Source organism: Epinephelus lanceolatus, chromosome 17 (genome assembly GCF_041903045.1).
Source record: "Epinephelus lanceolatus isolate andai-2023 chromosome 17, ASM4190304v1, whole genome shotgun sequence".
Lineage (NCBI taxonomy): Eukaryota > Metazoa > Chordata > Actinopteri > Perciformes > Serranidae > Epinephelus > Epinephelus lanceolatus.
In genome coordinates this window covers 24657006-24681926 of record NC_135750.1, presented here as the reverse complement: position 1 = coordinate 24681926, position 24921 = coordinate 24657006, and the positions used below count along the sequence as shown (strand labels likewise).

The window sequence follows — 24921 nt, the reverse complement described above, 5'->3', positions numbered from 1 at the left end:
TTTAAGGGGCAGCCCCCTCACTCGCCCCCCGCCAGCTGCTGGCAGGCCCACTATGTGTAGGAAGGTTTCGCTTCCACATGAATACTCTTGCTACATATTGTAACTGCTCATTTGCACAATCACACATTATGTGTCCTGCACCGGATATTTTAAATAGGGTATTTTGATGTTGCTCTCTTTAATTGGCTGACCGCCACCCCCCTGGTTTCCTGTTACTCACCATGCTGCCCATATTTGGTATGTCTCGAAATCGGTCCAGGGTTTGAAATTTCTGATTCAGTTCCTGGAACAGCTCCATGTGTCTTTTCCTGGTGTGCATGACTTTCTGCAATGGCAAGGGTTTTTTCTTTGGTATTGACAGCCAATAATGGAAATGCATCTTCCTCTCCACCCCCTCCAACTCTGATCAATTTGTTAGTGTCATGGTAGTTTACTTATAGGCCAGGTTTGAAACAAATCTACTTGTCTCTGCATATATATAAAAGTGACTGCCAAAATAAAGGAAACACCGAGATAATTAAAGTTAGGGTGATAGGACACTGAAAGCCTGAACTATTTTAATTTGCAATGTCAGGAGTATCTGGATTAAACATAATTCTTCAGTGACAAATTGCCTCATTTAGAGTTTTGTTGGCGTAAGGGAAATCCTTATAATCAAACCCTGGCACAAATCTTCCATTTTAAGGGTTGGTGTGCATCGAAGCGAAAACAAAATGCACCCCACGCCAAAATCGCTGCCAGGAGCCTCATGTTTCCTTTACTTTGAAAGTGCGTGCAATATATATGCAGCAAAGCCTGCTTTAACAATGCAAAGGAAATGCTGCAACCTGCCAAAGGGGGTTTGAATATGTGTTTGCAAGCCAATATAATCATTGTTGAAACCAGTGGTAAAATCAGATGTGAAATGTGCAAATGACTTTAAAAGCATACATTTTTGAAAATCAACGTATAGCTAATGGATGTAGGAGATGGAGGAGGACAAAATGTAGATGAGAACTGTCGCCCTGTTTGTCAGTTGAGAGCCTTTGCTTTTACCTTAACTACACAGCACGTCAATAAATCATGTTGAGTCAAGGCTGTGTAACTCCAATAAGCTTAAGAGGCACAACATGTACTAGTAAATCAAATGACAAACACAACTGCAAAAAAAGGCTTCTCTGCATAAAAAAAGCTAGATGCATGTATAAGGAAATAAAAAATGTTCTTACGTACCTCAAAGTCCAGATCAGAATATCGTGACTTTCGTCTCTGTGGAAATAAAAAATGAAAGCATTAAATTATTCAGTTATCAGTTTAAGAAGATATAAACATTAATTAAGGTGTATGGTGTATGTTAAGGTGTGTGTTGCAGCTCTGAATCCTGTGAACTTTATCCACACGAGCATATGTACCTCTAAAGAGCTCATAGATATTGTAGACCCTGTCTCACTCCTAGAAAGCCCTGCAGATTCCTCCATCTCAGCGAGGAAGTTCTTAACAGCCGTGCGAGGTTCAAAGGGCAGGTTTTGCATCTGCTCGGGAGCGCTAGGATACTGCTGCTCCAGGTTCACATTCATGTGGTCCATGCCTGACGGGCTGATATTGAAGTCAGGACTCATCTTGTAATGCATCAGCCTCTCGTGTGGCAGCGTATCCATAGTGATGTTCATCTTGGTGTCGTCTTTCAGGAGGGTGGGCACGTTGCCCGACCCTGACACCGCTGCCGCAGAGGCACGAGGCATGACTATGTAGTCCGTCTCCATCATCTGGCCCTGCACCGCGTGGCCCTCCATGTCATGGCCGACCATGTCATGGTCGCTCTGGCGCATGGCGTCGTCGGTGCACAGGTAAACAGTGCGGCGCATGTCAGCGTTGCTGTCAGCCATGCACTGCTCTTTCAGATCGCCCACTCCCATCGGCATGTGCAGAGCTGAAGGCTGCTGGATAATCACTTTGGAGATGATGTTGCCAGGCAACGTGGAGTAGTTGAGGCCCTCAGGGGCCTTCTCATCCTCCTCATCATTGAGGGAAATGCGGGAGAGGGTGCCTGTTATGGTGGCGGCGCGACAAGAGCCCATGTCTTTGTGGAGTGCTGCAGGGCAGAGTGATACAAGGATTAGTTGGGAATTCTCAGCAATGAAAGTAGTGTCACAGTTTGTTTGAGATTATCCAGCATATGGCCACAAGAACAAGGGAATTCAAATCAATATGAAGCAACTCTCTAAGGATTTTGTGTTGCAGAGGGAAAACTGTAAATGTGTGTGAATATGCTCTGAGTGTAACATTACACCTGAATGCAAAGAGACTCAGCAGCAGGTATCTCTAGAGGATGTAACAGTAAATAAAGTCGAGTGGTTACTTGCTGAAATTCTCCCTGCCACACACCATGAAGCATCCTAATCCTAATTTAGTGATTGGTAATGACCTTGTAATGCACCAAATGTTATATAAGAAAAAGCAGCTATCGTGCCTCGCGGTTATAAGAACACCCTGTCCTCCCCACTGAGTGTTTTAATCTTTGCCTCATGAATCAGTAGGAATTATGCTGTCTGTTCACAAAAGGCCTGCAAGGAGATTACAAGGACAACAAATAAGATCTCACACTCGCCTTTTTATTTGAGTCTGACTTAATGCTCGGTGTGGATGAGAGGAAAACAGTCTGGTGCTCAGTTTACTTTTATATTCTGTAGGGTGACACTGCAGATTATTACTTCTGCTGCTGACAATAATCTCTGTTTGTAAACAAGCAACTAAAACTCGGCGAGCCCTGGAGAATAATCTGTAAAGTGCACTCCTCTCCGACCACAGTTCTGCTTTGGTCTGAATCTGGTCATGATTTATAAATGACACCTGTCTGCTCTGCTTTTTTTGTATCGGGTATTTTCACTTTAGCTTTACAAGACTGCACGGCGTGAAGTAATGTGGGTCAGAAGAGCCAGACAGGCCCTTTACGTCTCTTAACAAGCTGTTAGAGCTGCGAGTAGTGGTCAGCTCGGTTATTCCCTGCAGATCCATTTAGGATGTGTTCTTCATTGGTTTGGAAGGGATTAAAGACAGACGAGGCTCCGGGCTCGTGCTAGTTGCCACTGCTAGTAACATGAAAGGTAACTTGCACGATCTCTCAGGAACATTTTTTATCTTATTAAATCATACACTTGTCTCCCAGTAACTACAGTGGTGCAGAAGTACAGGAGACGCAGGAATCCAGTAGAAATACTCCCCTCCCACTAGTTTGAGTCGAGGAAGAAAATCCTCCCCAAATGAGACACCTAGCACCTACGCGCCTATTCTATGACATGTTAATGAAAAACATAATTACGAAGTGCGACTGCCAGAAGATGGAAAGAGCTGCTGTTCTTCACATTTATTGCAGTAAAGCCAAAGTGAATATCCAGCAGCTCTCTTTATGCTGTTTTGTTCTCAGATTAAAGTCAGTGTTTTGGTAACTGTGAAAAAAACTCCTGTGGGGATTGTTGGTTGTTATGTAACCTCAGCTATTTTTTACTGTCTAACCTCTTTTGGGGTTTTTTCTTTTTTACATGCAAGGCAAGGAGAGTCTTGTTAATAAGGAGACCATCTGTTCTTTACCTGATCGGCAGGCGATGTCCACGTCTTTCTCAAAGTCCGTCTGTGTGGGCAGAGGACAGTCAAATGGTCAGTGTTGCTAAAAATGAAGCATTTTGAAGTGTATGCAAAAAAAAAAACAACAGAGGCATCCTATTGTGCAAAAGCTCGCTGCAAGATTAGGATCAATAGCATTTTTTATTATTTCCCAATGCTTTGGGGAAAATGCAATGCAGTCAGGTTTCTCTGCTTCATCCTAACAATATATCAATAACACATCTATGGTACAAAAATGCAACTGCAGCAGCTGGGAAGTATTTTGTGCCTGCTGCTAATGACTGTATTGAACCGGGGGGGCCTTGACACCATTCTGCTATCATGAAAACTATTTCACTCTGAGGGGCATTAGAATACTAATGGCAGATCATTGCCATGATGTGCCAGTGGCGTCGTCACGCTAGATGAAGAGGACTGGTGTCCCATTTCAAAGGTCAGTCTGGGAACAGTCCTCTATTACCCTGTGAGAGAAAATGAGAGGGATGCATGGCAAACATGGACAGCAAGTTCAATCAAATGGAAATAAAGGATTGGGCTTAGGGCCTAAGAAAACCAAAGGGAACTAATGCCATTTATCAGAGGGCCAAGTGTCTACCCTGCATGTAATTGCAGCTTTGCAAAAGCGTTGTGTGGAAAATTATAAACCTATGGGAAACAATACCTCATGTTCAAGAGGCCATATTAAACTGAATAATAATGAATTAAAGGAGAGAGAGAGCACAAGTTAAATTAAGGTCAATGGAGAACAAGGAGGGGGGTTTGCATGTGTATTATAAATAACCAGGGAACATTGGGTCTTCTTAAATTATAGAGGATCTAATGGTTGCAGATAACAGGGGGTAACTGTGCCTACCATTATCTGAGCATGCCCATTAGGGAAGGTTCCTGTTGCATCACCGCTGATTGGGTCCTGGCAGTTTCTGAGGCGACATCTGAAAGCATCTTGGACCTAAAGACAGGAGGAATACATTTTTCATCATGTCTGCAACACTGCATATCACACTGACAGGTTTATTGCCTTTGTTATTAAGTACTGTCCTCTGTCAAGTGTAAAAATATAGTGTATTTTACTTGTGATTCAAAAAATAATGCTAAAAAACCAGCAAAGGTTATTTTTTAGGGTTGTTTTGTTAATGTGGTTAACATCTGGAGCAAGTTAAAGGTCCAGTGTGAAGGATTTAGGAGCATCTACTGGCAGAAATAATATAGAATATTCATAACTATGTTTACCTGAAAATAAGAGTCCTTATGTTTTCGTTACCTTAGAATGAATACCATAGATTTCTTCTACAGAGTCACCAATAGATGCCACTAAATCCTACACACTGGACCTATATGTCGTCTCCCTGCATAACAACAAAATTGGTGAAAGAAAGATGACTTCAAATCATCCTCTACCTCTCTCCGTAGGATACAGTGCACCATCACAATGACAAAACCCTGCAGCGAGTCAAAGACGGCAAACAGGATCTGAAAGAGGATGGAGCGCTTGTCTGTCATGGCGAGCACCGCAGACATCCAGGTCAAAGCCAGCAGAGGTAGGACGACACAGGAACTCCACAGGGACGCCCTGAGAGAAGGGAGGAAGGATTGTGTCGAGGAAATAAAAACAAGCAAATTGGTGCAGATGGCATGATAAGGTCTGGAGTGAAACGCGGCGTCTCCATCAGGGCCTTTTCACTCCAGGGTTTTCAACGTGCATGCTAGCAGTTATGTAAGTTCACTGTCAAATAAGCATGTAACATCGCATGTTTACAGTGAAAGACATTCCTGTCTAGCTCTGGTGCATTGTGTATGTAACTGAAACATCAGTTTACGCTGCAGTGGACTGCAAGGTCTAAATCGTAGAGGTGGACACGCTGTACATGCAGAGACTCCCTGTAGCATCGTCTTATTGATTCACAGACACTGACAGGCACTTACATTGCATTGCTAGCTGTAGTTGCTGATAAAGCAGTTGTTGATACAACACCACATTTGGCACACTTGAGAGTTAATCCTGTATGCGGCTCACTCATCTGTCTGTGGGACATAGAGACAACAGCATGACAAACAACGCTAACAGCCACTACCACGACTTTAAAATCTCCCCCGCCATATTAGCAACAGCAGAGGCAGCCAATGTGTGGGCGTATTTAATGATTTTCATCTTGGACTGATTCTGCCAAAGACATGCGAAGCCATTTCGCTCCCGAGAGAGATCTGACCTCTTTATGTTTGCCTCTAATTTCCTTTCAAACGGGAAGAAAAGGAGGTCTAAATCTCCATATGTGTAAAGAAGAAAAAATAATCTAAGCATATTTGTATTTTTGCATGAAGGAAAAATGTTGAGAAGAAAAATGAGGTACTAACAAGGATGTGCTGTCATACCCTGCACGGTGCTTCAGCTTCTTGTCCAGTATGCCATCTCTGGACACTAGTTTATTAAACACCAAGATACCGATCACCATGTTGACCTGTCGACAGGAAGGGAACAGGAACATGCTCAGTAAATCACCTGCAACATGATTTTATTTCAAAATCCAATGTTAAATATACCATTTAACTCCCCAGCTTGACATTCTACATAGGTAGCCGATAATTTAATGCCATTATCCCTCGGGGCGTTTTTTTCTCCACTGAGCTTTGACCTCTAGCTTCTATTGTTTGCTCATCTCTGTGACATTTCAGCCAATGGATGAGGCATGCTCTGGATACACAGCCCGGCACAACAGCCTTAAGAAAAGCTCTGTCTGACAGGAAACACTCGTCTTCTCAAAGGCACCTTCTCCTATTATTAGCAGCACCTAGGCTAATAAAAAAACTGGAGATTTACAGCGGCTGGGCAGCTTGGAATTCTTTAAAATATTCGGCTATTTCGAATCCCTCCAGCTGAGATAAAGAGCTCATTAAGTATTTATACAAATACATTTGGGGAAGTTTTTATTCGCTCTGTGTCTGCGAGACATCTTATTACGATGTTACAGTATCAATACAGTGATAACAGCAGTATAGTGTTCCTTCTCGCTGCAGAGGGTTGTTCCTGCCATTTTTTTTTTTTTTACAGAGATTAGCTTGTGTTCCTCAGAGGTTCATCACAAACGAAAACGACAGCACAGCAGGACTTTAAGTCTCTCTGCATCTGAAGCTCAAACTAAGACGTTTAGTCGCTTTTAAATGTTTTTTTGTATCTGAAATCACTTTATTTCAAATCCCACCACAGAAAGGTGGTTAACAATGACAAATATCACTCAGTCGTCGATGTCCCCCGTTCCTGTGACACAGTCTTAGTGATTTGCATAATCACATTCTTTGTATAATTTCCTCCGTACAACAATGTAAATACAAGATGATTGAAACACCCATGTATATTACATTTTGAACAAATCTAATGCATTAATACTTTATAACCTCACAGCTACATGGAGCACCATTATGGCAAATGAAAGGGAATTGCTTGAGCACATTGCCTGATGGGACGCTCATTACTTTCACTTTGAAAGCAGAGTGTGTTCCTCCTGTTGGGTATTTTGTGTCGAGTTTTAACACACTGCAAACACACCACAATGATACTGTACCACCGCTGAGATTGTGTTATATTATCATGAGAATTATTCACAAGCTACACAGTTTCATGTATTAAGAAGGATTGCTTTAAACTCTGTATTTTTGTCTCTATTAAAGTTCAACCTGGACATCTGATGAGTGAAACATACCAGAACAACAGCAGCTGCTGGTCCAACAAAGGCATACAGAAGCCCACCCTCCAAAGACAGCCAACAGCTGCAGGGGAAAGCAGGAAAAAACAGTTAACTCCCACCAAGACATTAACATCCAAGTTAATGGTGCACACCAGCATACAATTGTATTTCCCTCAATTGTCAGGGGAGGAGTGCCATATGCTGTAACTCTACTTCCAAAGTTTCACAGGGTAATAAAATGCTAAAGAGATTTTAAGCAGTGTTTATGCGCTTGGTATCCAGCAGGGATACAACTCACACAAAATTGGGGTCTTGCTGCGCTATTTTGAAATTTGATTGGGTTCAGGGGACTTTGTTTATGGCACTATTTAGGATAAGTAAGCCACTGCAGACGCACTTGATCATTACTCTTAAGTGTTACCATGAACCTACAGTGTGCGGACTGAATAATGAATACAGTTAAATCAAAGGAAAACTTACTATAAGGATGTCCCATAGCCCTTTGTTTTGGTGAATCCCATTGAAACAGCAACCACTAAAGCTGGTAATCCTTAAAAAGAGAAAAACAATCAATAGTTATTCGAGCAGTTCTTGTCAGACATGAGAGCATGAGCCCACTTCAGTGCAGGAAAAGTCAGCCTCTGTGCCTTGCAGTCATTAAACAAAGTGCAGCTAGATTCATTCAATTAGAAGATACAGTATGAGACTAAACAATCATCTAGAGAGAGTAGGGAGTACATGATCTGTTATATGCATTTTGATATTTCAATCAACATGCTGTACAGTGTTCCACTAAGCAGCAGAAGAGAACAGACTGTGCTGTGCTTTGACAAAATGGCAGCAATGCATCAGAGTCCAGAAAACCACGTGGTGAGATTTCACCACTGTACTGTAAGAAATTTCACTGCTCTCCACACCTTTTTTATACGAAGGGATTCTTTCTCCTTTTTTTGCTGTATGGCTCCTCATTATGGATCGGTGTAATGGATTCGCTCCTCACTACTGTGTGCTCAGAATATTAACGCTTTTTTCCTCTCAGAGCAGCGCGGGCAGGTGCTATTGATGTAATCAGTTTCCTGGAGGCATGAGGCGAAGACCCTGTGGCCATCCAGTGCCTCTCTGCAGTGCTGAAGAGGTAAAGAGTGCCGAGTGTACACAAGCATGTCATGAATCACCGGCGCGGGCAACGGCATGCTCGTGGAGACGCTGCACTTCAAACGGGCTGAATTAAGAGACAACAGGTACCGTGTGCTGCGCATTGCTTGTGGAAATCAGTTCTGAAAATGCCCTCTGTTTGAATACAGGTGGTAATCTGTAGAGGATTACAGTTGTTTCATTTTCTGAGTCATCTTATATATATATATATATACATATATATATGCAAAAACAGCTCTCATATTATTTAATGCGTTTTTACTGTCATACAAGGAGATATTGATTGTGTTATTTATCATCAAATTGGCCTTTCTGGAGAAATCCATGTGATTGTAGAACAGCCTTTGTCCATTTTTTTTTTTGCAGCAAGCAGTGGCACTGCAATGACTAAGAGAGCCTTGTTTGTTGCTAGGTAACAAGAAGAATGAGTGTGGGCTCTTTCATAATCAAATTGATTTTTTTTTTTTTTAAAGGGAGAGATTTCTAGCAGTATGTAAGAAAGAACCCTTTGGACGAGGATTCAAACTGACATTTATCAAATGGAGAAAAAAACTGAAATCTTGAAATTTTGATACAGATATTTCTGACTGCCTGCGTTTATCGACAGATATGTACAGTATTTATTTATTTTTGTGATGTGATATTCAAGTGCATGGAGCACAGCGTGGGAGGAAACTTAATTATCCGAGACACAGACTGATTAAAATATGTCTCACTATGGATAATAAATACATTATATTAGTTCCTACCTGTGTTTCAGTAATGATACCACTACTATTAGTGTTGCACACGACTGAATGTTAGACTTTGAAAAAGGATTTAAGAGTACGTATAATCATGCAGCAGAGCATATAAATTCAATATGCTTCACCTTTGCAAATCTTTCATTGTCCTGAACTCTTTTCTGAGAGATAAAATATATTCCGCTGCAGCGTAAATGCTCAGCTCACACCCTCCTTATCAGACATAAGGTCATCGCAACCTGCTACGGGAGAGCCGCACCAGTCTGTCTCCCCCCACTCGGTCCATTTACTTGGCCCTCAGAGAGCTTGACTGGAGCACAAAAGCATCACAACAAAGAGCCTGATAGGATGGAGATCTGGCCGCCCCACGGAGAGGATGAGAACGGCGGACGGGACGAGACATACTTGGAAAGACACCTTGGCCAGAGACCTTGAGAGAAAATGGCAGCTGCGAGGGATGATGGGAGATAATGAAGAGGTTTAGGGAAACATGCTGCTTACTTACCCCAGCCCAGACACAGAAAGCGCTTGCGGATGAGCCTGGTCCGAACCTTTCCCGTCACTGCCATGTAGGACTGCCAGGCCTCTGTGAGGACCCAGCAGAAGGATGCCAGGAAGAAGAAGTGCAGAAAGGCTGTCGTCATGATGCAGACGACCTATTGGTACAGGGACAAAAAAAAAGATATGTTCATTGACATATATAGATACAGAATGTTGCTGTAACACAATAGCACTGCATAGATACAAACAAATGCATGAGATTCCACAGGGATAAATCGATTGTATTGATATTCCTTTATTTCCTTGAACTGTTCTTGCAGCACCGACAGCATTTTGCCTGTCTAGACCATCCGCTGAAGTACCATCCTGTGCACTGAATGAAACAAAGCATTGGTTTAAACTGCAGCAACAGAGGTGGCAATTGTAGTAAAGATCAGAGCCGGGCTAGCTGACACAGAAAGCCATGGCGTAGCATTCCTCTGCACTAACCCTCATTAGTATGCTGGGGATCCCACCTGGAGGCATGTGAGCCAAGGTCAACTGTTTTACACAGAGAGGAGGGGAACAAAACACAACACTGCTTAAATGATACAGAACGCACGCGTCGGAGGCAGCAGATTGCATTCAGGAGCTGACAGTGTAGCGACACATTTCAGCTTCATTAGCCTGTCCATCTTTGTTCCGACGAGAGGCATCTCCGAATGCGAATGTTTAGAAGAGGATTAGAAATAAAGAAGTATCCTTAAGAATCTTGTCATTGCACGCTGACATTTGTGAGTGAGACGAGATTAAGCTTCTTTTTTTTTTTCTTCCCGGTTCAGATTGTTTGCAGTGTGAGGCGGCGGTAATCTGAGTGACGCTGCACAAAGAGGGAAAGATTGAAGTGTATCATCTCGTCCCAGGGCGTCCACACCATACTGTGAGATCCACCATACACTTTACATCCCCACTGAGAAAACCATGCTAAATCCATCCATCCCCTGTAGTGTTCATGGGGTTCACACGAGACAGTAATCCTGCATTACCTCACATACCAGAAGTGGAGAAATCTGTCCACCTCAAGTATGTAAACCTAGACATTTACTGAAGTTCATATAGGATGCATTCAGGTGCACTATGTCAGTCATAATGCCACATTTCCGATCTCTTTGATACAAAGGTAAAGTATCAGAGACAAAAATATCAAAGCAACACATCAAACCAGAGCACATGACGCTCCCATGACACTTTGCCACCTGCCCATGTGGTAATTACAAGTGTCTACAGCTGCTTTTGTGCAAAATCACATGTGCATTGTGTGCTATAAATCTTTGTTTAATAAGCTTTGAACACAAAATAGCATCTACTGTGCTGGTTTATAGCTACATATTCCTACCTCTGGAATGTTGCTGCCCTTCCATGTCGATTAATGAATTCACTGACCTGTATGTTAGCATCCTGCTGTGCTGTATGTGATTGTTATCAGATAAACAAGACAAGTCAGTGGTGAAGATCATACATGAAAGTAAAAAAAAAGCTTCTGCCCATGATTTTTAAGTGAAGCAGAAACCATGTGGGTCCGTCACATACAGCAGCTATACAGCCTGTACATCCAAAGCTAATTCTAGCTTTTGCTGTTGCTGTCCAAGGTGCTGAAAATAGAGCCTGCCTTGTTTCCTGGAAACAGGTCATACGCAACCGTTATGTTTCACGGTTCAGCCGGGTGCCTATCCAGCCTCATTAGTCTGCGTAAAAAATAAATAAAATAAAAACTGCGCATTTGAAAAAGCGAGAAAGGTACATGATGAGGACTTTATGATAGAAGGGGTTTGACATAGGCAGTCATACAAAAGCAAGGTTGAAACCTGGAGTTCATACTGCCCTTTAGAAAGGCAAATGCCTGGAGATGTTGAGCACACTGTGTCAGTATCCATGGAAACAGAGGAACTGAGGAAGGGACCACATTAAAACATTGCAGAGCTGATAGACATGAAAGTAAGGGTAGGGGCTGATGAGGTACACTCTGAGCCCGTTCAATGACGGCATTTTAAGGTCAGGACAGGGAATTTAAAGAATTTCTTACAGTGGTCTGACTTAACTGGGACTAAAAGGCCTGGGCCGAGCCTGGGCGCTCTATATATTGAAAACTAAAAAGCCTAATTGCCATGAACTGTTGCACACTTTGCTTCATAATGCAATGACAGGCCACTGGAATGAACAAAGATGGAGCAGTGACATATTATCGAAGCAAAACATTAAGACGGATTTCAGATTTTGCTGTTGCTATAGTGAGGCTGAGAACACCCTCTTTAATAATTGGATTAAACTAATGTTGACATGGTGATTAAATTTATTTTCCTCAGAGCTCCAGGCATTTTTATTTGCCAATCACAATTTATTTTTTGGTTATTTACTCCATTTGCACATTCATTAATTGGCTGTATAAGAATACAGTAAACTTTCAGTCCAGTTAACTTTTAAAACTATTACAGCAATTAACACCGAAAGAGATTTAAATTAGCTTACTGAGGAGAAGCACATTAATTGCTCTCTATCTGCTGTGAAGATCTACGTTTAAAATGTTGCAGAAGAATCTGAACCAGACCTTACAGCATTACTTTTATCTTCCCAACCGCTCTGAATCCGTGTGGGAGGAGGAGGCTGGTTGTTATTTTGATTGAAGCACTCTCCTTTTGAATCAAGCAACAAGTGCCCCAGTGCTTTATACAGTAGGTGCTTTGGTGGAGGACATTAAAAAGTCCAAACAACAAAGTGGTGGTGGCAAAGTGTTGTTGAACCGCAGAGAAACACAGAACAAAATATATTGACTTTGCCACTAGAGTCAGAAAATGGCTACTTCTGCTTCCTGCTCTATTGACGTACCTCGCACCAGCCTAGAGTGAGCTCATATTTATGACACTTCTGCTTCTGCCTACTTTGTTTCAATATGTAACGCTCTTAAGGCTCGAAACAATGCATACAGTTATTCTCTCCAACCTCACCAGAGGATTCCTGCTGATAGGAGGCTGCTGCCAAGCGAGTAGGAATGAGCTGTGTGGTGATTTTTTTATTTTTTTCACCAATCATTTAACTTTTGACAGGAAGACAGGGATAAATTAATTCCCTCCTTCCTGACCCTCACTATATGGAGGTCAGGCTTTGTGTACTAAAAATATACTATCGCTGAAATGTGCATAGTACTTCAGTTACTGTATGTGTAATACACAGCACATATATGCCCTTGAGCATATCTGTTTTATATTTGACATCATGTGTGCACATGTATAGTGTTGATTTAAGGCCTACAAACTAATCTCTGTTCAAGATCTGTTGATGTTTCATCCGTGAAAATTCTCTTCATGCCTTCAAACACCTTAGATGGAACTCTAAACCTTCGCTTCATTTGGTATGCATGTGTCTATAAATATGCAAGTTGGCCACGCCCATCAACCACTCCCATGCAGTGCTAGAGGGGCAGTGTAGAAACATGGTAAAAAAAAACAGAATTATTAAATGGCTAATAATGTGTTGCTAATGTTTGATAAATGTTCTCCATTGCCAGCTCAGCAAATTAAAGTGAAACATAGCTTTGTGAAATACCTATACATAGCTACATACATACATAGCTTTTCCTCTGATAGTTGATGGGATTGGTTCTTTAGATATGTGACGTATGAAACCCTGGTTGTCTGAATCCGTGTTCTTTCCATCCAAATGTAGTGCAATTTTTTTTTTACTGATTCTTCATTAAATTGGCAAAAAAATGCAATTATATAGGCTTTTAAATCCAGTAGTTTTGTGAGAATATTGAGATGCTTCATTGCGATATGCAGTAGGCTGGACTAATTCTCCAGTCAGATGTCACTGCAGAGGAGGGCGCAATGAGGTGACATAATTAAAAAAGTGCTAGTCAAACATCAGCAGTTGATAAGCATTTTAAGGGTACTTTCAGACCTAGAGTTTGCTTTCTTTGGCCTGAATCAGGGACTCATTTTTTTTTTTTTACAAAGTTGCGTAACTGCCTAGAGTTGGTTCGTGTTCTCACAGCAGCATTTACAAGCGGACCAGATCAAATGCCTTGCGCAAGAAAGCTGCTCTTGATTGGTCAGAATTTCCATGCGGGAAAAATCCAGGAAGTAAACAAAATGAGAGTACACTTGCAAGATAAATGTGACACTTTCTAATGTCACAATGGAGGGACAACTACGCAGGTTGATTTTAGCGCTGCTCATCGTGGACTTTATTGCTGTCATTGTTCATTTTAGTCAAACCATACAGTTTGAAAACGAGGCGTGGCTCCAACTAGAAAACAATGTTTTGATGCACTGGATGCGCTGAATGTGCATATTAAGGCAGTACAGGAGGAGGTGCACATTAATAATCCTCCAGGACTGTAACATGCTCATGTTTAACCCAAACAATGTGTAAGGTGACTGCAGTTGGTTCGGATCGAGGTCGAAACACATTCTCACCACAAATGAACCGCACCAGAGTTTGTTTGTAACCGGACTGAGACCACCTCTTCAAGAAGGTCTCAATCTGGTTGCTTTGGTGCGCACCTGAGTGTGATTGCTGTGTTCACACCTTCTCAAACAAACCACAATTAGGGGCAAACGGACTTGAGCTCGAATGAACCGAACCAAACAGGGCAGGTGTGAAGGCACCCTAAAAGTCATTCAGAGGAGGTGAAGAGAGCTTGGAATGGCTTTTGAAATGATGATAGGTTTCCATTGCATTTACCTTTTATTGATACACTAACTTTTTCACCATCCCCCAAGCATAAAAATGTGTTCTTTTTTTTTTTTTTTTTTTAAAAAGGTGGATGGAAACGTACCTAATGATACACTGCAGTTTGAGGTGAAATGCTTAGCTGTGGTATTTCGCTCATTATATGTCTTATAATATGTAGCATATAAGAAACACCATATGGTCATGTTAACAAGATTAAAAACTTGATTTTCATTGGAGGGATCTTCAAACCTCATAGTAGTCAGTATAATGTTTTAACTTAAGAAAATATGGGCTGAATTTACCTATATCATGGGAATAATAGAATATATTTCTTATAAGATGTGAATGTCCAAGCTCTTCTTAATTCTAAGGATATTCATTTTTGACTGATACCAGCTTTGATTAGCCATCTGTGCTGAAACATGACATGCAGTGTTTAAACAAAGGGTTTTGATTCTTAATCTCGTGACGCATCAGGAGGTTTAGGTGCCCAAAAATCATATAACAGCAGATAAGGTGTACAAATCTGTTTAAAGAACTGTATCAGCTCACAATACCTCTGACCAGATGTGACTTTATGACATGCTGAGAGCTAAAATTGTTTTTTATAAAAGCTAACTGTTTCCTGGTGATGTTTTGTTGACACACAGTGGACCCTGGATACCTTGACATCCACCCACTTGAAGTGTAATACTTTTTCACTCATTATAGGATGCACATTTTGCAGGAACATCCTCCCCAACTCCAAGACTCCCTTATTTCACCTTCCCTGACAAAACCAACAGTGTGTGCTTCTCTTTGTCTTCTTTCTATAAACCAAGATGAACAACGATAGAGGACAAAGGAAAAGCACAGACAGGCAAAGGTGACTCACTGACTCCCCGCTCCCAGAGGACACCTCCACACCAAAGAGATGATTTCTATTAGACGATGAGCAAGTCTGAATCCACAAACAGTGGAGCCAATTATATACACTTCTTACAAGAAATGGAGGAAAAACAAGTGAGGCAGTGTCAGGCAGCATGGCAATTAAACCCACACAGGGGCTATGTTTTCTCCTCTTGCTGGCCTACCACTCAAACATCGGGTTCTACAGTATGTCTGATCAAACATTTGAGATATTTCTCAAATATTATCACAACAGGAGAGACACGTTCGAGACAGAACAAAGGGACAATAGTAATAAATTTATTGCCCTGGAAGTTTTATCCGCAGCATTGCTGAGACCGACAAGACAAACGGCGCTTTCTAAACTTGACTGAACCAACAATGGTCTTTACTGCCATTGAAGATGGGCTTCGGAAGAGGTAGTTTGGTTTCGAGGTGTCCAATTAAATCCAAGAAACTGGGTTCTTGAGGCTGAATATGAATATGCAGCATTGTGGTTTGGCTGTCTGAGAATCTATAATTTAAAGGAGCAGTATGTGACATTCAGAGTATGAATATAACAGCAAAACAATGTTTGTTATGAAAAGATATGGTGAAGTTCTGAGCAGAGAATAAAGTCACACTTCCTGTGTGTGTGTATGTGTGTGTGTGTGTTGTTGTCTGAGCTTCTCTGTTGGTTGTTGTGGTGGCCAGTCTGGCTGTACGTGCATGTTAGTGCATGTGAGTCCCTTTGTGTGTGTCCCACTGGCTAGCTTATCGTTACTGCTAGTAATGCCATCACGACCCACAGTGGCAGAATGGCATTGTTGTGGAAGCATAGCGCCCACTGTGTAGTTCTCCCCTGGTTAACACCATTAGCTCTGTCATCACTGTTGCCATTGTTAGCACAGTTCAGACTGTTAGCTCTGTTAGCTGCTAGCCACCAGCTCAGCCATCTTCATGTCATGTTGAGAGCCATGTGCAGGCAATCCAGACTTTAAATTGTTTATATGCTCTGAATTTCATGCAGATAACCTTTAAATTAATTCTATTTTTCACTTTTTGTGTTTGAATTTATATAATCTAGAACTCTTTCAGCTTTTTGTAAATCCACTTTAGAAAATACAAAAAATTAAATTAGATTTTTGAGTTTTGTATTTTCTTGTTCATGAAGACCAGATAGAAAATAAAACTAAAAAAAACTACTTCATCGCTCATGTGTACAGTAAATATACAGAGGCAACATTTGATGTTATATTTTAAGCACTTAAAACTGCAGAAGTTAATAATAAACCTGCATTACTGATTTTTGGCCACTAACATACTAAAAAGTTGACTTTGTTGGCCAACAGTTGCCTAATTGCACACCCAAATGATGCACAGCCAATAACCATTTATTTGGAGTCATGTATCCGGCCACCTGATGTTATATTCACTCTCCTTTTAGCTCTGTATTTGGTCTCAACACCTTCCTGAGGGAAATATTTTAGCCACTAAATGATCCACAATGTTCACTAGAAAGTTGCTAACTTAGTCAGCCATGTGTTCTTGGGTGGGTAGCAGGCATTTTAGAGCATTTACCAAAAACATCTGCTTGCTGCCAGAAACAAGGTTGATTAGAGCCATGAGAGTGAACTAAAACAGTAAAGTTGTGGCCATAAAATTAAAAACAATGAGCTGAAAGATGCTAAAACGCTTGATAGAGCTTAGGGGAAGTGTTAAGATGGGTGATAATTTGCTGTGGGTTCATCACTTAAAGCGACACGTTCACATTACATAGAATTATTGATCTATTTTTAAACTAAAAATGTTCATTTGTGCAGCTTTAATGTTGAGTCTAAATGACAATATCGGCCTGTTACAAATAAACAAGTCAGTGCTGCTTTAATTAGGCACAATGTGAGTCAGTCAAGGTAGTTTGTCGAATCATTCTGAGAGACACCGGAATGACATCTTCAGTATGTCAGTGGATTTTCTGAAAACCACCTAATCTCTCTGCAGATCTCAGAGACAGATATCCTATTAGCAGCATGCCGAGTGAGTATTCCATGTTAAGTGGTGGTCCTCATAATCAAGACAGGAGATGACTGGAGCTCTGATTAAATCTGACAAGACTTCAAATCAGCTCAGCTTTAAAAATGCCCTAAAGCTTTGTGCATTCATAGTCTTGGGTAGTACTGTGTGCCAGATATGTAAGGGCCAGCGAAGAAACAGAACTTATTGCATGTGGATGCTGTTTTGTATGAGATTAAAACGGTCTGTATAGTATCAGCCGGTTCAGATTGTGGTTAAATGCGGACATTTTGTCCACATTTATTCTTCAGTGTCACTAGCAACCAGACGTTCAGACAATTTTTCTTTTGCTTCATCCATTCATTCACTTTTCATTGAACATGGGGAAATTAATTTGAGGAAGCATTTTGATTTATGAGTAGGATCCAATATGAGCCCCAACTGCTGGTAGGCCCATCTGCTCCAGAATTATGCCATACCTATGACCACAGTGTAACCATCAGCGAATGCATCTCTAATGATGGAATACCCTCGCAGACATACTTTATTTGCTCGCATTTTTAAAGATGTTTGGCTCTGTTTTACCTGTTCTGCTAAAATCTATGACCTCTGCTTTGTAAGAATGTCCAAATACTAAAACACCGGCTTGTTAATGAGCCGAAAAACTAAACAGAATGGATTAATGAGGAGAAACACTGAAAAATAATGAGAGTTAAAAAAAAAACTGTGTGTTTGTGCAAAAGGTAAAGGTATACTGAGAATATTGTTACACAATAAAATGCACAATGTGTCATTCTGTAGTGCTGCCAAATGACTGAGAAGGGCATCTGTGTGGGCAGCTTGTAAATCCTAACTACTGTTTGCCAAACAATCTTTTACATTAGCCACTTGTGTACTGGCCAGTTATGAAAACGGGGAGAGGAAGTGATACATATTTATTGGAAGAAGTCCTTCTTTAACTACAGCAGTTGTCCTTTTGGATCCTGCTGACTCGATGTGAAGTTCAGCTCTTTGACATCTGAACAAAAAAGGCTTCATATGAGTCATTTCAGTAATGCACACTGTACAGCCAATCCGAGTCCAAGAGATGCTTTTAGCCTCCAGCCCAACTTTTAAGCTGAGCCCTAATGATTATTTTCATTATCAAATGAACTGCCCATAGTTTTCTCGGTTAATCGATTGATCGTGAGGTCAAAAAAATGTGGCAGAAATTTCCCATTGCCCAAGGTGACCTCTTCAAATGGTATATTTTGTCCAACCAGACGTCCAAAAATCCAAAGCTATTCAGTTTTTTGTCATGCATGACAAAGAAAAGCATCAAATCAGCAGATGTTTGGCGTCTTTGCGACTACAACGATTATTTGATTATCAAAATAGTTGCCAATGACTTTTCTGTCCCTCAGTTAATCCATTAATCAACTAATCATTGCAGATCGACTCACTCATGGCAGGGGCGGCAATAATTCTATTAGTCTTTGATTGACCTGTGTACCATGTCTCCTGGTGTGCATCAATGTCTGCCTCGCTGCTCCTGCATTGTTGAACCTCCTTAACTGTCGGACTTGTTCACATTTACACCCCAGCAATAAAACTAGTATCTGTAATTTCATCTCAAAGTGATCTGATTGTCCTCTTTTGTTCATTCTTTTAGTTTCCCTCATGGCCTCGCACGTTTAATTGCAATTAAAGATCATCGCTGTCTCTGCGCCAACAGATCGGGGTTGTCTCAAGTTTACCGGAGGACAATGTAACACCGATGGTCCTGAGCCAACACAAAGTGGATCTACATCTTATAGAGGCATTAGAAACACTTAACTTTCCATTTGGGTGAAATATGAGAAGCTCGTCTGCGCGAGAGAGGCCTTAATGTAACTGTTACATTCCTGTTTTTGTTCTCTCAATGACAAAGCCAACATCTGGTACACATAGGCATTATTGTGTAGATTAAGGTTGATTACAATGACTGGGAACAGGTGAATGTGATGGAGTTTCTATTGTGTTTATATTTTTAAAATCATAATCGTAAAGGTCTCAACAAAATGTACCCAAGAGCTCTCCTCAACCTGGACAAGGCCACAGTGAACTGCCACTTGGATCTTTCCACTGTACCATTCTTCTGACTTCAATTCAGACCAACCAACAACCACTTAACCCCCATAAACACTAAACAGTGACACTTACCGCATTATGTGTCTGCGTTTGTCCAACAAGGATCAATATGTTGGAGCAGATTATAGATAAGCAGAAGTTGAGCAGGATGATGGATCGTTCAGAGCGAATATATCTGAAAGAAAAGATTAATAAAAGCAGTGAGGTCTCCACTGTTATCACATGATTTCACAAATACAATGCCTTAAGTGTGCAAACGTATCAGCTAAAATTATACATCATCATGTGGTTGCAGCTTATGGTCCTAAAGTGTTGCGATTACCTCCATAGCACAGCATAGATCACTGCCAACGTGATCAAGGAGAGGCAAGACAGACCACAGCCAACTATCAATGTCACAGATGGGACCCCTGAGTACTCCATGGTCTGTGGAGGAGACAGAGCAAGACGGACCAGTCAGTGGGAGGTTGGATGTGGTTCACGCAGGACAGTAAATCTTTATTGTTGCCCAGAGAGGGAATCAAAACAAACCACCACCAATTTGAATAGTCCACAGTGGGTTCCTTAATATACTGTGAGGTTTGAAGTAGCATGCGTGGGCTTGAAGGCTGTTTGGTTGCAAGTCTTTCCACCTATCTCTGCTGGACGTTACGTTACAAAACAATGGAGCAGAGACGGTGAAAGCTGCAGGCTCGAGTGCATCCAAATATTGTTTGATTTGGTCTGTCCAGGCACATTTGAAATGATGTTAGCTGGCCAATCACAGGCCTGCAATTTGGAGCTACCTTATACTGTATATGTTTCTAGCCATGAGTGAAGCATTATCACAGAACTGCACTTTTATGGCAGGATTAATGATTGCCCTTCTGCTGTTGAATGCTTCAGGCCTATTACAGGAGGTGATATATGTCTTTGTGATATCTCAATTCCTACTGTGTCTACTAATGCAGAGGCCACAGTGCAAGCACTCTATGTTCTCAATGTTAATTACTCTATCTTCTCAAGATACCACAGGCTTCTGTTTCCTTTACAGCAGTCTAATTTCAGCACATGAGCTCACTACATAATTTAAACCCCACAGAATTTGTCTGTTTTTTGATGTCAGTGTAAAAAAGACAACAGAAAAAAATGTAAAATCTGACAACTTTCATCTCTCCCCCAGACCAAATATGCGTTTGACCGATAAGAATCAGACACACACAAGCATCAGCATGCATGCACACACCCTCCCGCGTGCACGCGCGCACACAGAGTTACCTAAATCTATGTGCAAACTACAAATACCCCCCCCCACACACAATCTCCCCTTACCGCTGAATTACTATTTAACAGGATTAGCACACCAAAGATTCAATTTCCCTTCGCACCAGCACACACACATACACACACACATACACACACACACACAGGCAGCGTTTCTCCTTTACATTGGCCTATAAAACCCACACTGAATAACAAATCAATAGCCTACTTACTATTTCTCTTGGTTGCTGAGCCAAAATGGCGAAGGTAGATACACGATCACATAAGCATTTTGTATGGGATGCATCTGTGAGCACCGTTTTACATCCTTTTGTGGACCAGGCTCCCCAAGAATCGTTCCTGCAAGAAGAAGGCAGAGGCAATTAGGAGGTTTAATTCCAGCGGTGGCACGACTTCACAGGACTTATCGACATCGCTTCGGCTTTCCTTATTTAATTATTTATTTCCATCGAGAGCTATAGAGCGCGTATGGACTGTTACATTATAAAAAAAAAAAAAGAAAAGAAAAAAAAAAGAGGCGAACAGACACATCGACACGGCTCTTGTGTGGCTATACGAGCAGCATTTCAGCTGGAGCAGATAGAGAGGCAGAGACACGGAGGAGGGGGAGGACGCACGGAGCTGTCCAAGCAGACCGGTGCTGATTGATTCGCCATACGCAGATAAATAGCAAGAAGTGATATGAAAACAGCATCATTCCCTCATAAAGGGTACAGATAAGAGCGGTTATATTTACCTGCATGTCTGTCTGCGTGATTCTCTATTCCTCTAGATGTTTCCCAAACGACTGTATTCCTCCTCAATGCCCCTGTTATGCTGTCTTTTTTCCTTTTCGGCTGATTTTCCCCCCCTGAACTGTTTTAATTAGCAGCTTTTGAATGCTTCCTTAGGGGGATTTTCACCCTGGAAACGGTGGACAGCATCAGATTGATACTCTGTTCCTCTCTGCTGGCGTGAGAGGGGGAGGTTGATACAATGCAAAAAGAAACGCACGCTGTCGCAGGATCTGTTTATTCGGCTGCAGGTTTAATGATATGACGGGAATACATGATGGTTGGGGATTTTTCCTGAAAATCATTTTGTTTTTTACACGAAAGTGGTCGCTGCTCGGTGCGAAGCGCTTTGGAAAAAACAAAAAACCCACTGCAGAACTAATACCACCCCGCGGAAGCAGCGCGAATGGTTGCAGCCAGTCCCCACTTCACACCGCTAGTAGGTGAAATGAAAGGAGCGCTTCTCTTCCATTTGTCATTCGCCCCCACTCATTTCCAATCTTCCAGCAAAAAAAAAACAAAAACAAAAAAAAAACACCCTCATTGATCAAACATCCCGCGTGAAAACTTCATCCACACCAAAAATGTCACACACACACATGATCAGTTTTTTGCCGCAACACATTTACCTCAAATTAAAATTCGAGTCACAAACAAGCACCTGTTGTCCTGCAACAACACCCTGCTGTCCCCTCAGTCTCCAGCATCCTGCCTCACTTCCATGACACAAGATTCACATGAGATGTGAGGAGTCACAGCGCTGATTTAGAACAATACAGAGCACACTAGCTGCTGATTTGTGAGCCAAGTGGCCTCTGCTGTGTGAGGCAATCCTGCTTTGTCATTTGATCAATATGGCTGCAATATTTATTATTCCTGGAAGGGACTGTAGAGCCCTTTTTGCAAATTTAAAACCAGTATTCCAAGCTGTCTGTACAGAGCAATGCAACAGTTAAACAAGAAAAACCTTCAATCCACCCCCTCCACCCTCAACTCTTCTCCTTAACTAGGTTGTGCAAACAAGTGATGCATGTTTACCCCCAGACTACTGCAAACAGAAAACCACTCAGCAGCTTTCGCTCAGCACACTTAATCATTTTAAAATTTCAAAAGAACTTCAGTAGCAAGACAGGTATGAATTATCTATGCAAATAAAACTGCCTTGTCGCAAAGGTGATAAAAAGGGGTCATACTGTCTGCGGGCTGTGGGAGAAGTATCTCACTGCAGCTGGGGGCCCTGAATCACAACTTAAAAAGGTCTATAGTGGATGTGCCGTTCAGCTGATTTAAATATTCAAGGATTTCTTCGATGGCTTCAAAAAGGAGGGTTCAAACGCTGACATTTCATGATGATAAATAAAAGTCTGTGGCGGGGCCCTTGAACAACCCTACATAAGTGCAACTCTATTGAGCTGCGCTGGATAATATGAATAAAACAGTGACTTTGAGAACCTCTTCTAATGACTGGTCTGGCATAGTAACATTAGAAATATTCAATAGCGCTGTGAATCTCAAGATGTCTTTAACCTTGATTCCAAATAAGTGCTTGATGTATAGACAGAAAATGATGTTTTGGCAGTAAGCAGGGTGAATAAAAAGTAGACAACTGTGACATTAAACTGCTTACAAGGTCTGGATTATCTTGACTAACTGGATGTTGGTGCTTTAAGCAAACACAAGTCAAGTGCCATTTAGGTCTATTATATTTGCGAGAAAGCAGACATCTCTATGACCAATATCTATTGAACTATATAGTGAAAATATGTCTTTTTCATTTTTTGGTGAACTGCCCCTTTAAGTGTACATCAATGACCTCCAGTTAACAAAAAAGTTGCTGATAGCAGCCAAAAGCACTTCTGAGGGCTAAAGGACTTGTTGGACTTCATTTATACCTGCACCTGCCCCAGCAGCATAAAATAGTGCAAAATTAAATTAACATTTTCATGCAGCTTGGGGAAAAAAACAGTGGACACATCCTCAAAGGCAAAGCACAATGCCAATGCACACCCTCTTGTGATAAGACTGATAGCATGTGTGATGCCTCTACATCTCAATAACTTTGGGATGAATCAGCAATTCCCCCGGTGAGGACTCAATCCTCGACATGATCTGTTCCTAACTTTTGACTCGCTAGATGTTTGCTACTCTTTTGTGCCACCGAGAGAAGCTGACAGGAGAACATCCCTGACTGGGGATTTATGTACGCCACGTTTGATGTGTTGTCTGACCTTATCGGGGGCCGGTGGCCTCAGAATATAAAATGTCCCCTAGAGAAAGTGTCAACACTGATGGTAACCACAGTGAGTCTGATGACGGGACATTCATCACACACCCTTGGTTGACCACTTTCTATCCATGCGGTGATGTATTGACGACTTTTTTATTAAAACTTCCAGGACTGAAATCTGTGACAGATTCTGATCGTGCTCCAATTTTTAAAAAAATATTTAGGTGTCAAGATGCAAGAGACGTGACAGCAGAGTGACATAAAGAGTCGACAAAGTTTTTTAGACACATTCAGTATTGAAACCCTCGCGTCATGCTGTAACAGAGAGACAGACACTTGCTCAAAACTCCAATTAGGTTTGTCTTCCTTGCTGAACTTTGACAGATCGTGTTCCTCCAGCCATAGAAATCTTATTACTAAACCCATAACTTATCCACACGTCCAAGCAGTGCACTTAAGAGTCAAACAACGAGACTGTATGTCCGGCTAAACAGGCTGTACAGACTGAACGATTGGGCTGAGCTGCAGTTTTTTTAGCCCTTGTTGTTCTTTCACAGTTCTGCATATGAAAACACCTTATTCACCATAAAGTATATTTTCAGCAATGGTGGATAGCCATCCAAAAAGCTCTTTAAATTCATCCCATGCCCACATCAGATTAGCCAGGCACTGGGCTGAGAGCTTAAAGACGGCCTGAGGCAATGCACTTTGGGCAATTTCATAAAGTCCTGAAAGACTGACACACAATCACAGGCAGAGGAGGGTGGGAAGTTATTCCATCCATCTTGGATTTCTTCATGACGGGCAATTCATATAAGCCTGTGGGCCGCACTGCGTGTGTTAACTAAATGAAGGGAAAAAGAAAAATGACTGCATGTTTTTATGCAGCGAGAAAAATGTAATTAATTCTGAGTGGGGCAGAGACCTTAAAAGAACCTGCAGTTTGAATTTGTTACTGAGGACGTGAGTGGCTCCACCTGCTCATAGGTCCGTTATGCCTATTATCATTGCAGTTAGTTGAACTTAAGGGCACCCATAACTGTGTCTGTACTGACACAGTAATTAGTATCTCGTTCCTAAAATGGACAGGCAGAGGGTACTTGTTGTAGCTCTGTTTGAGAGTGAGAGGTTGTCAGCAAATAGTTTGTTGGGCACAGAGAAACGGAGATCTGTGTGGGTTCATGAGACCCTTAAAAAGAGGATGGATCAGTAAGAGCTTCACCTCAATGATGACCGTCTCCAGGCATATTTTGACAACCTACTGTCTAATGTGGGCTGTA

At 41.6% G+C, this 24921-nt stretch overlaps 1 protein-coding gene across 17 annotated transcripts in view; it reads right to left on the bottom strand.

Moving 5' to 3' along the window:
- adgrb3 (adhesion G protein-coupled receptor B3) overlaps window positions 1-24921 on the bottom strand; it is a 136475-nt gene that overhangs the window by 2158 nt on the left and 109396 nt on the right. For 10 of the 17 annotated variants that reach the window (XM_078176352.1, XM_033612968.2, XM_033612971.2 and 7 more), the window contains 14 exons: window positions 20854-20980; window positions 19701-19804; window positions 19451-19553; window positions 9684-9834; window positions 7761-7830; window positions 7296-7362; window positions 5953-6056; window positions 5524-5622; window positions 4999-5170; window positions 4454-4549; window positions 3568-3607; window positions 1392-2071; window positions 1213-1248; window positions 221-325 (listed from right to left, as the gene is read on the bottom strand). In XM_078176352.1, coding sequence (XP_078032478.1) covers window positions 221-325; window positions 1213-1248; window positions 1392-2071; window positions 3568-3607; window positions 4454-4549; window positions 4999-5170; window positions 5524-5622; window positions 5953-6056; window positions 7296-7362; window positions 7761-7830; window positions 9684-9834; window positions 19451-19553; window positions 19701-19804; window positions 20854-20980 — 1954 coding nt within the window. The remainder of the gene's footprint in view (window positions 1-220; window positions 326-1212; window positions 1249-1391; window positions 2072-3567; window positions 3608-4453; window positions 4550-4998; window positions 5171-5523; window positions 5623-5952; window positions 6057-7295; window positions 7363-7760; window positions 7831-9683; window positions 9835-19450; window positions 19554-19700; window positions 19805-20853; window positions 20981-24921) is intronic. The other 7 variants (XM_033612970.2, XM_033612972.2, XM_078176355.1 and 4 more) reach the window with 3 other exon arrangements.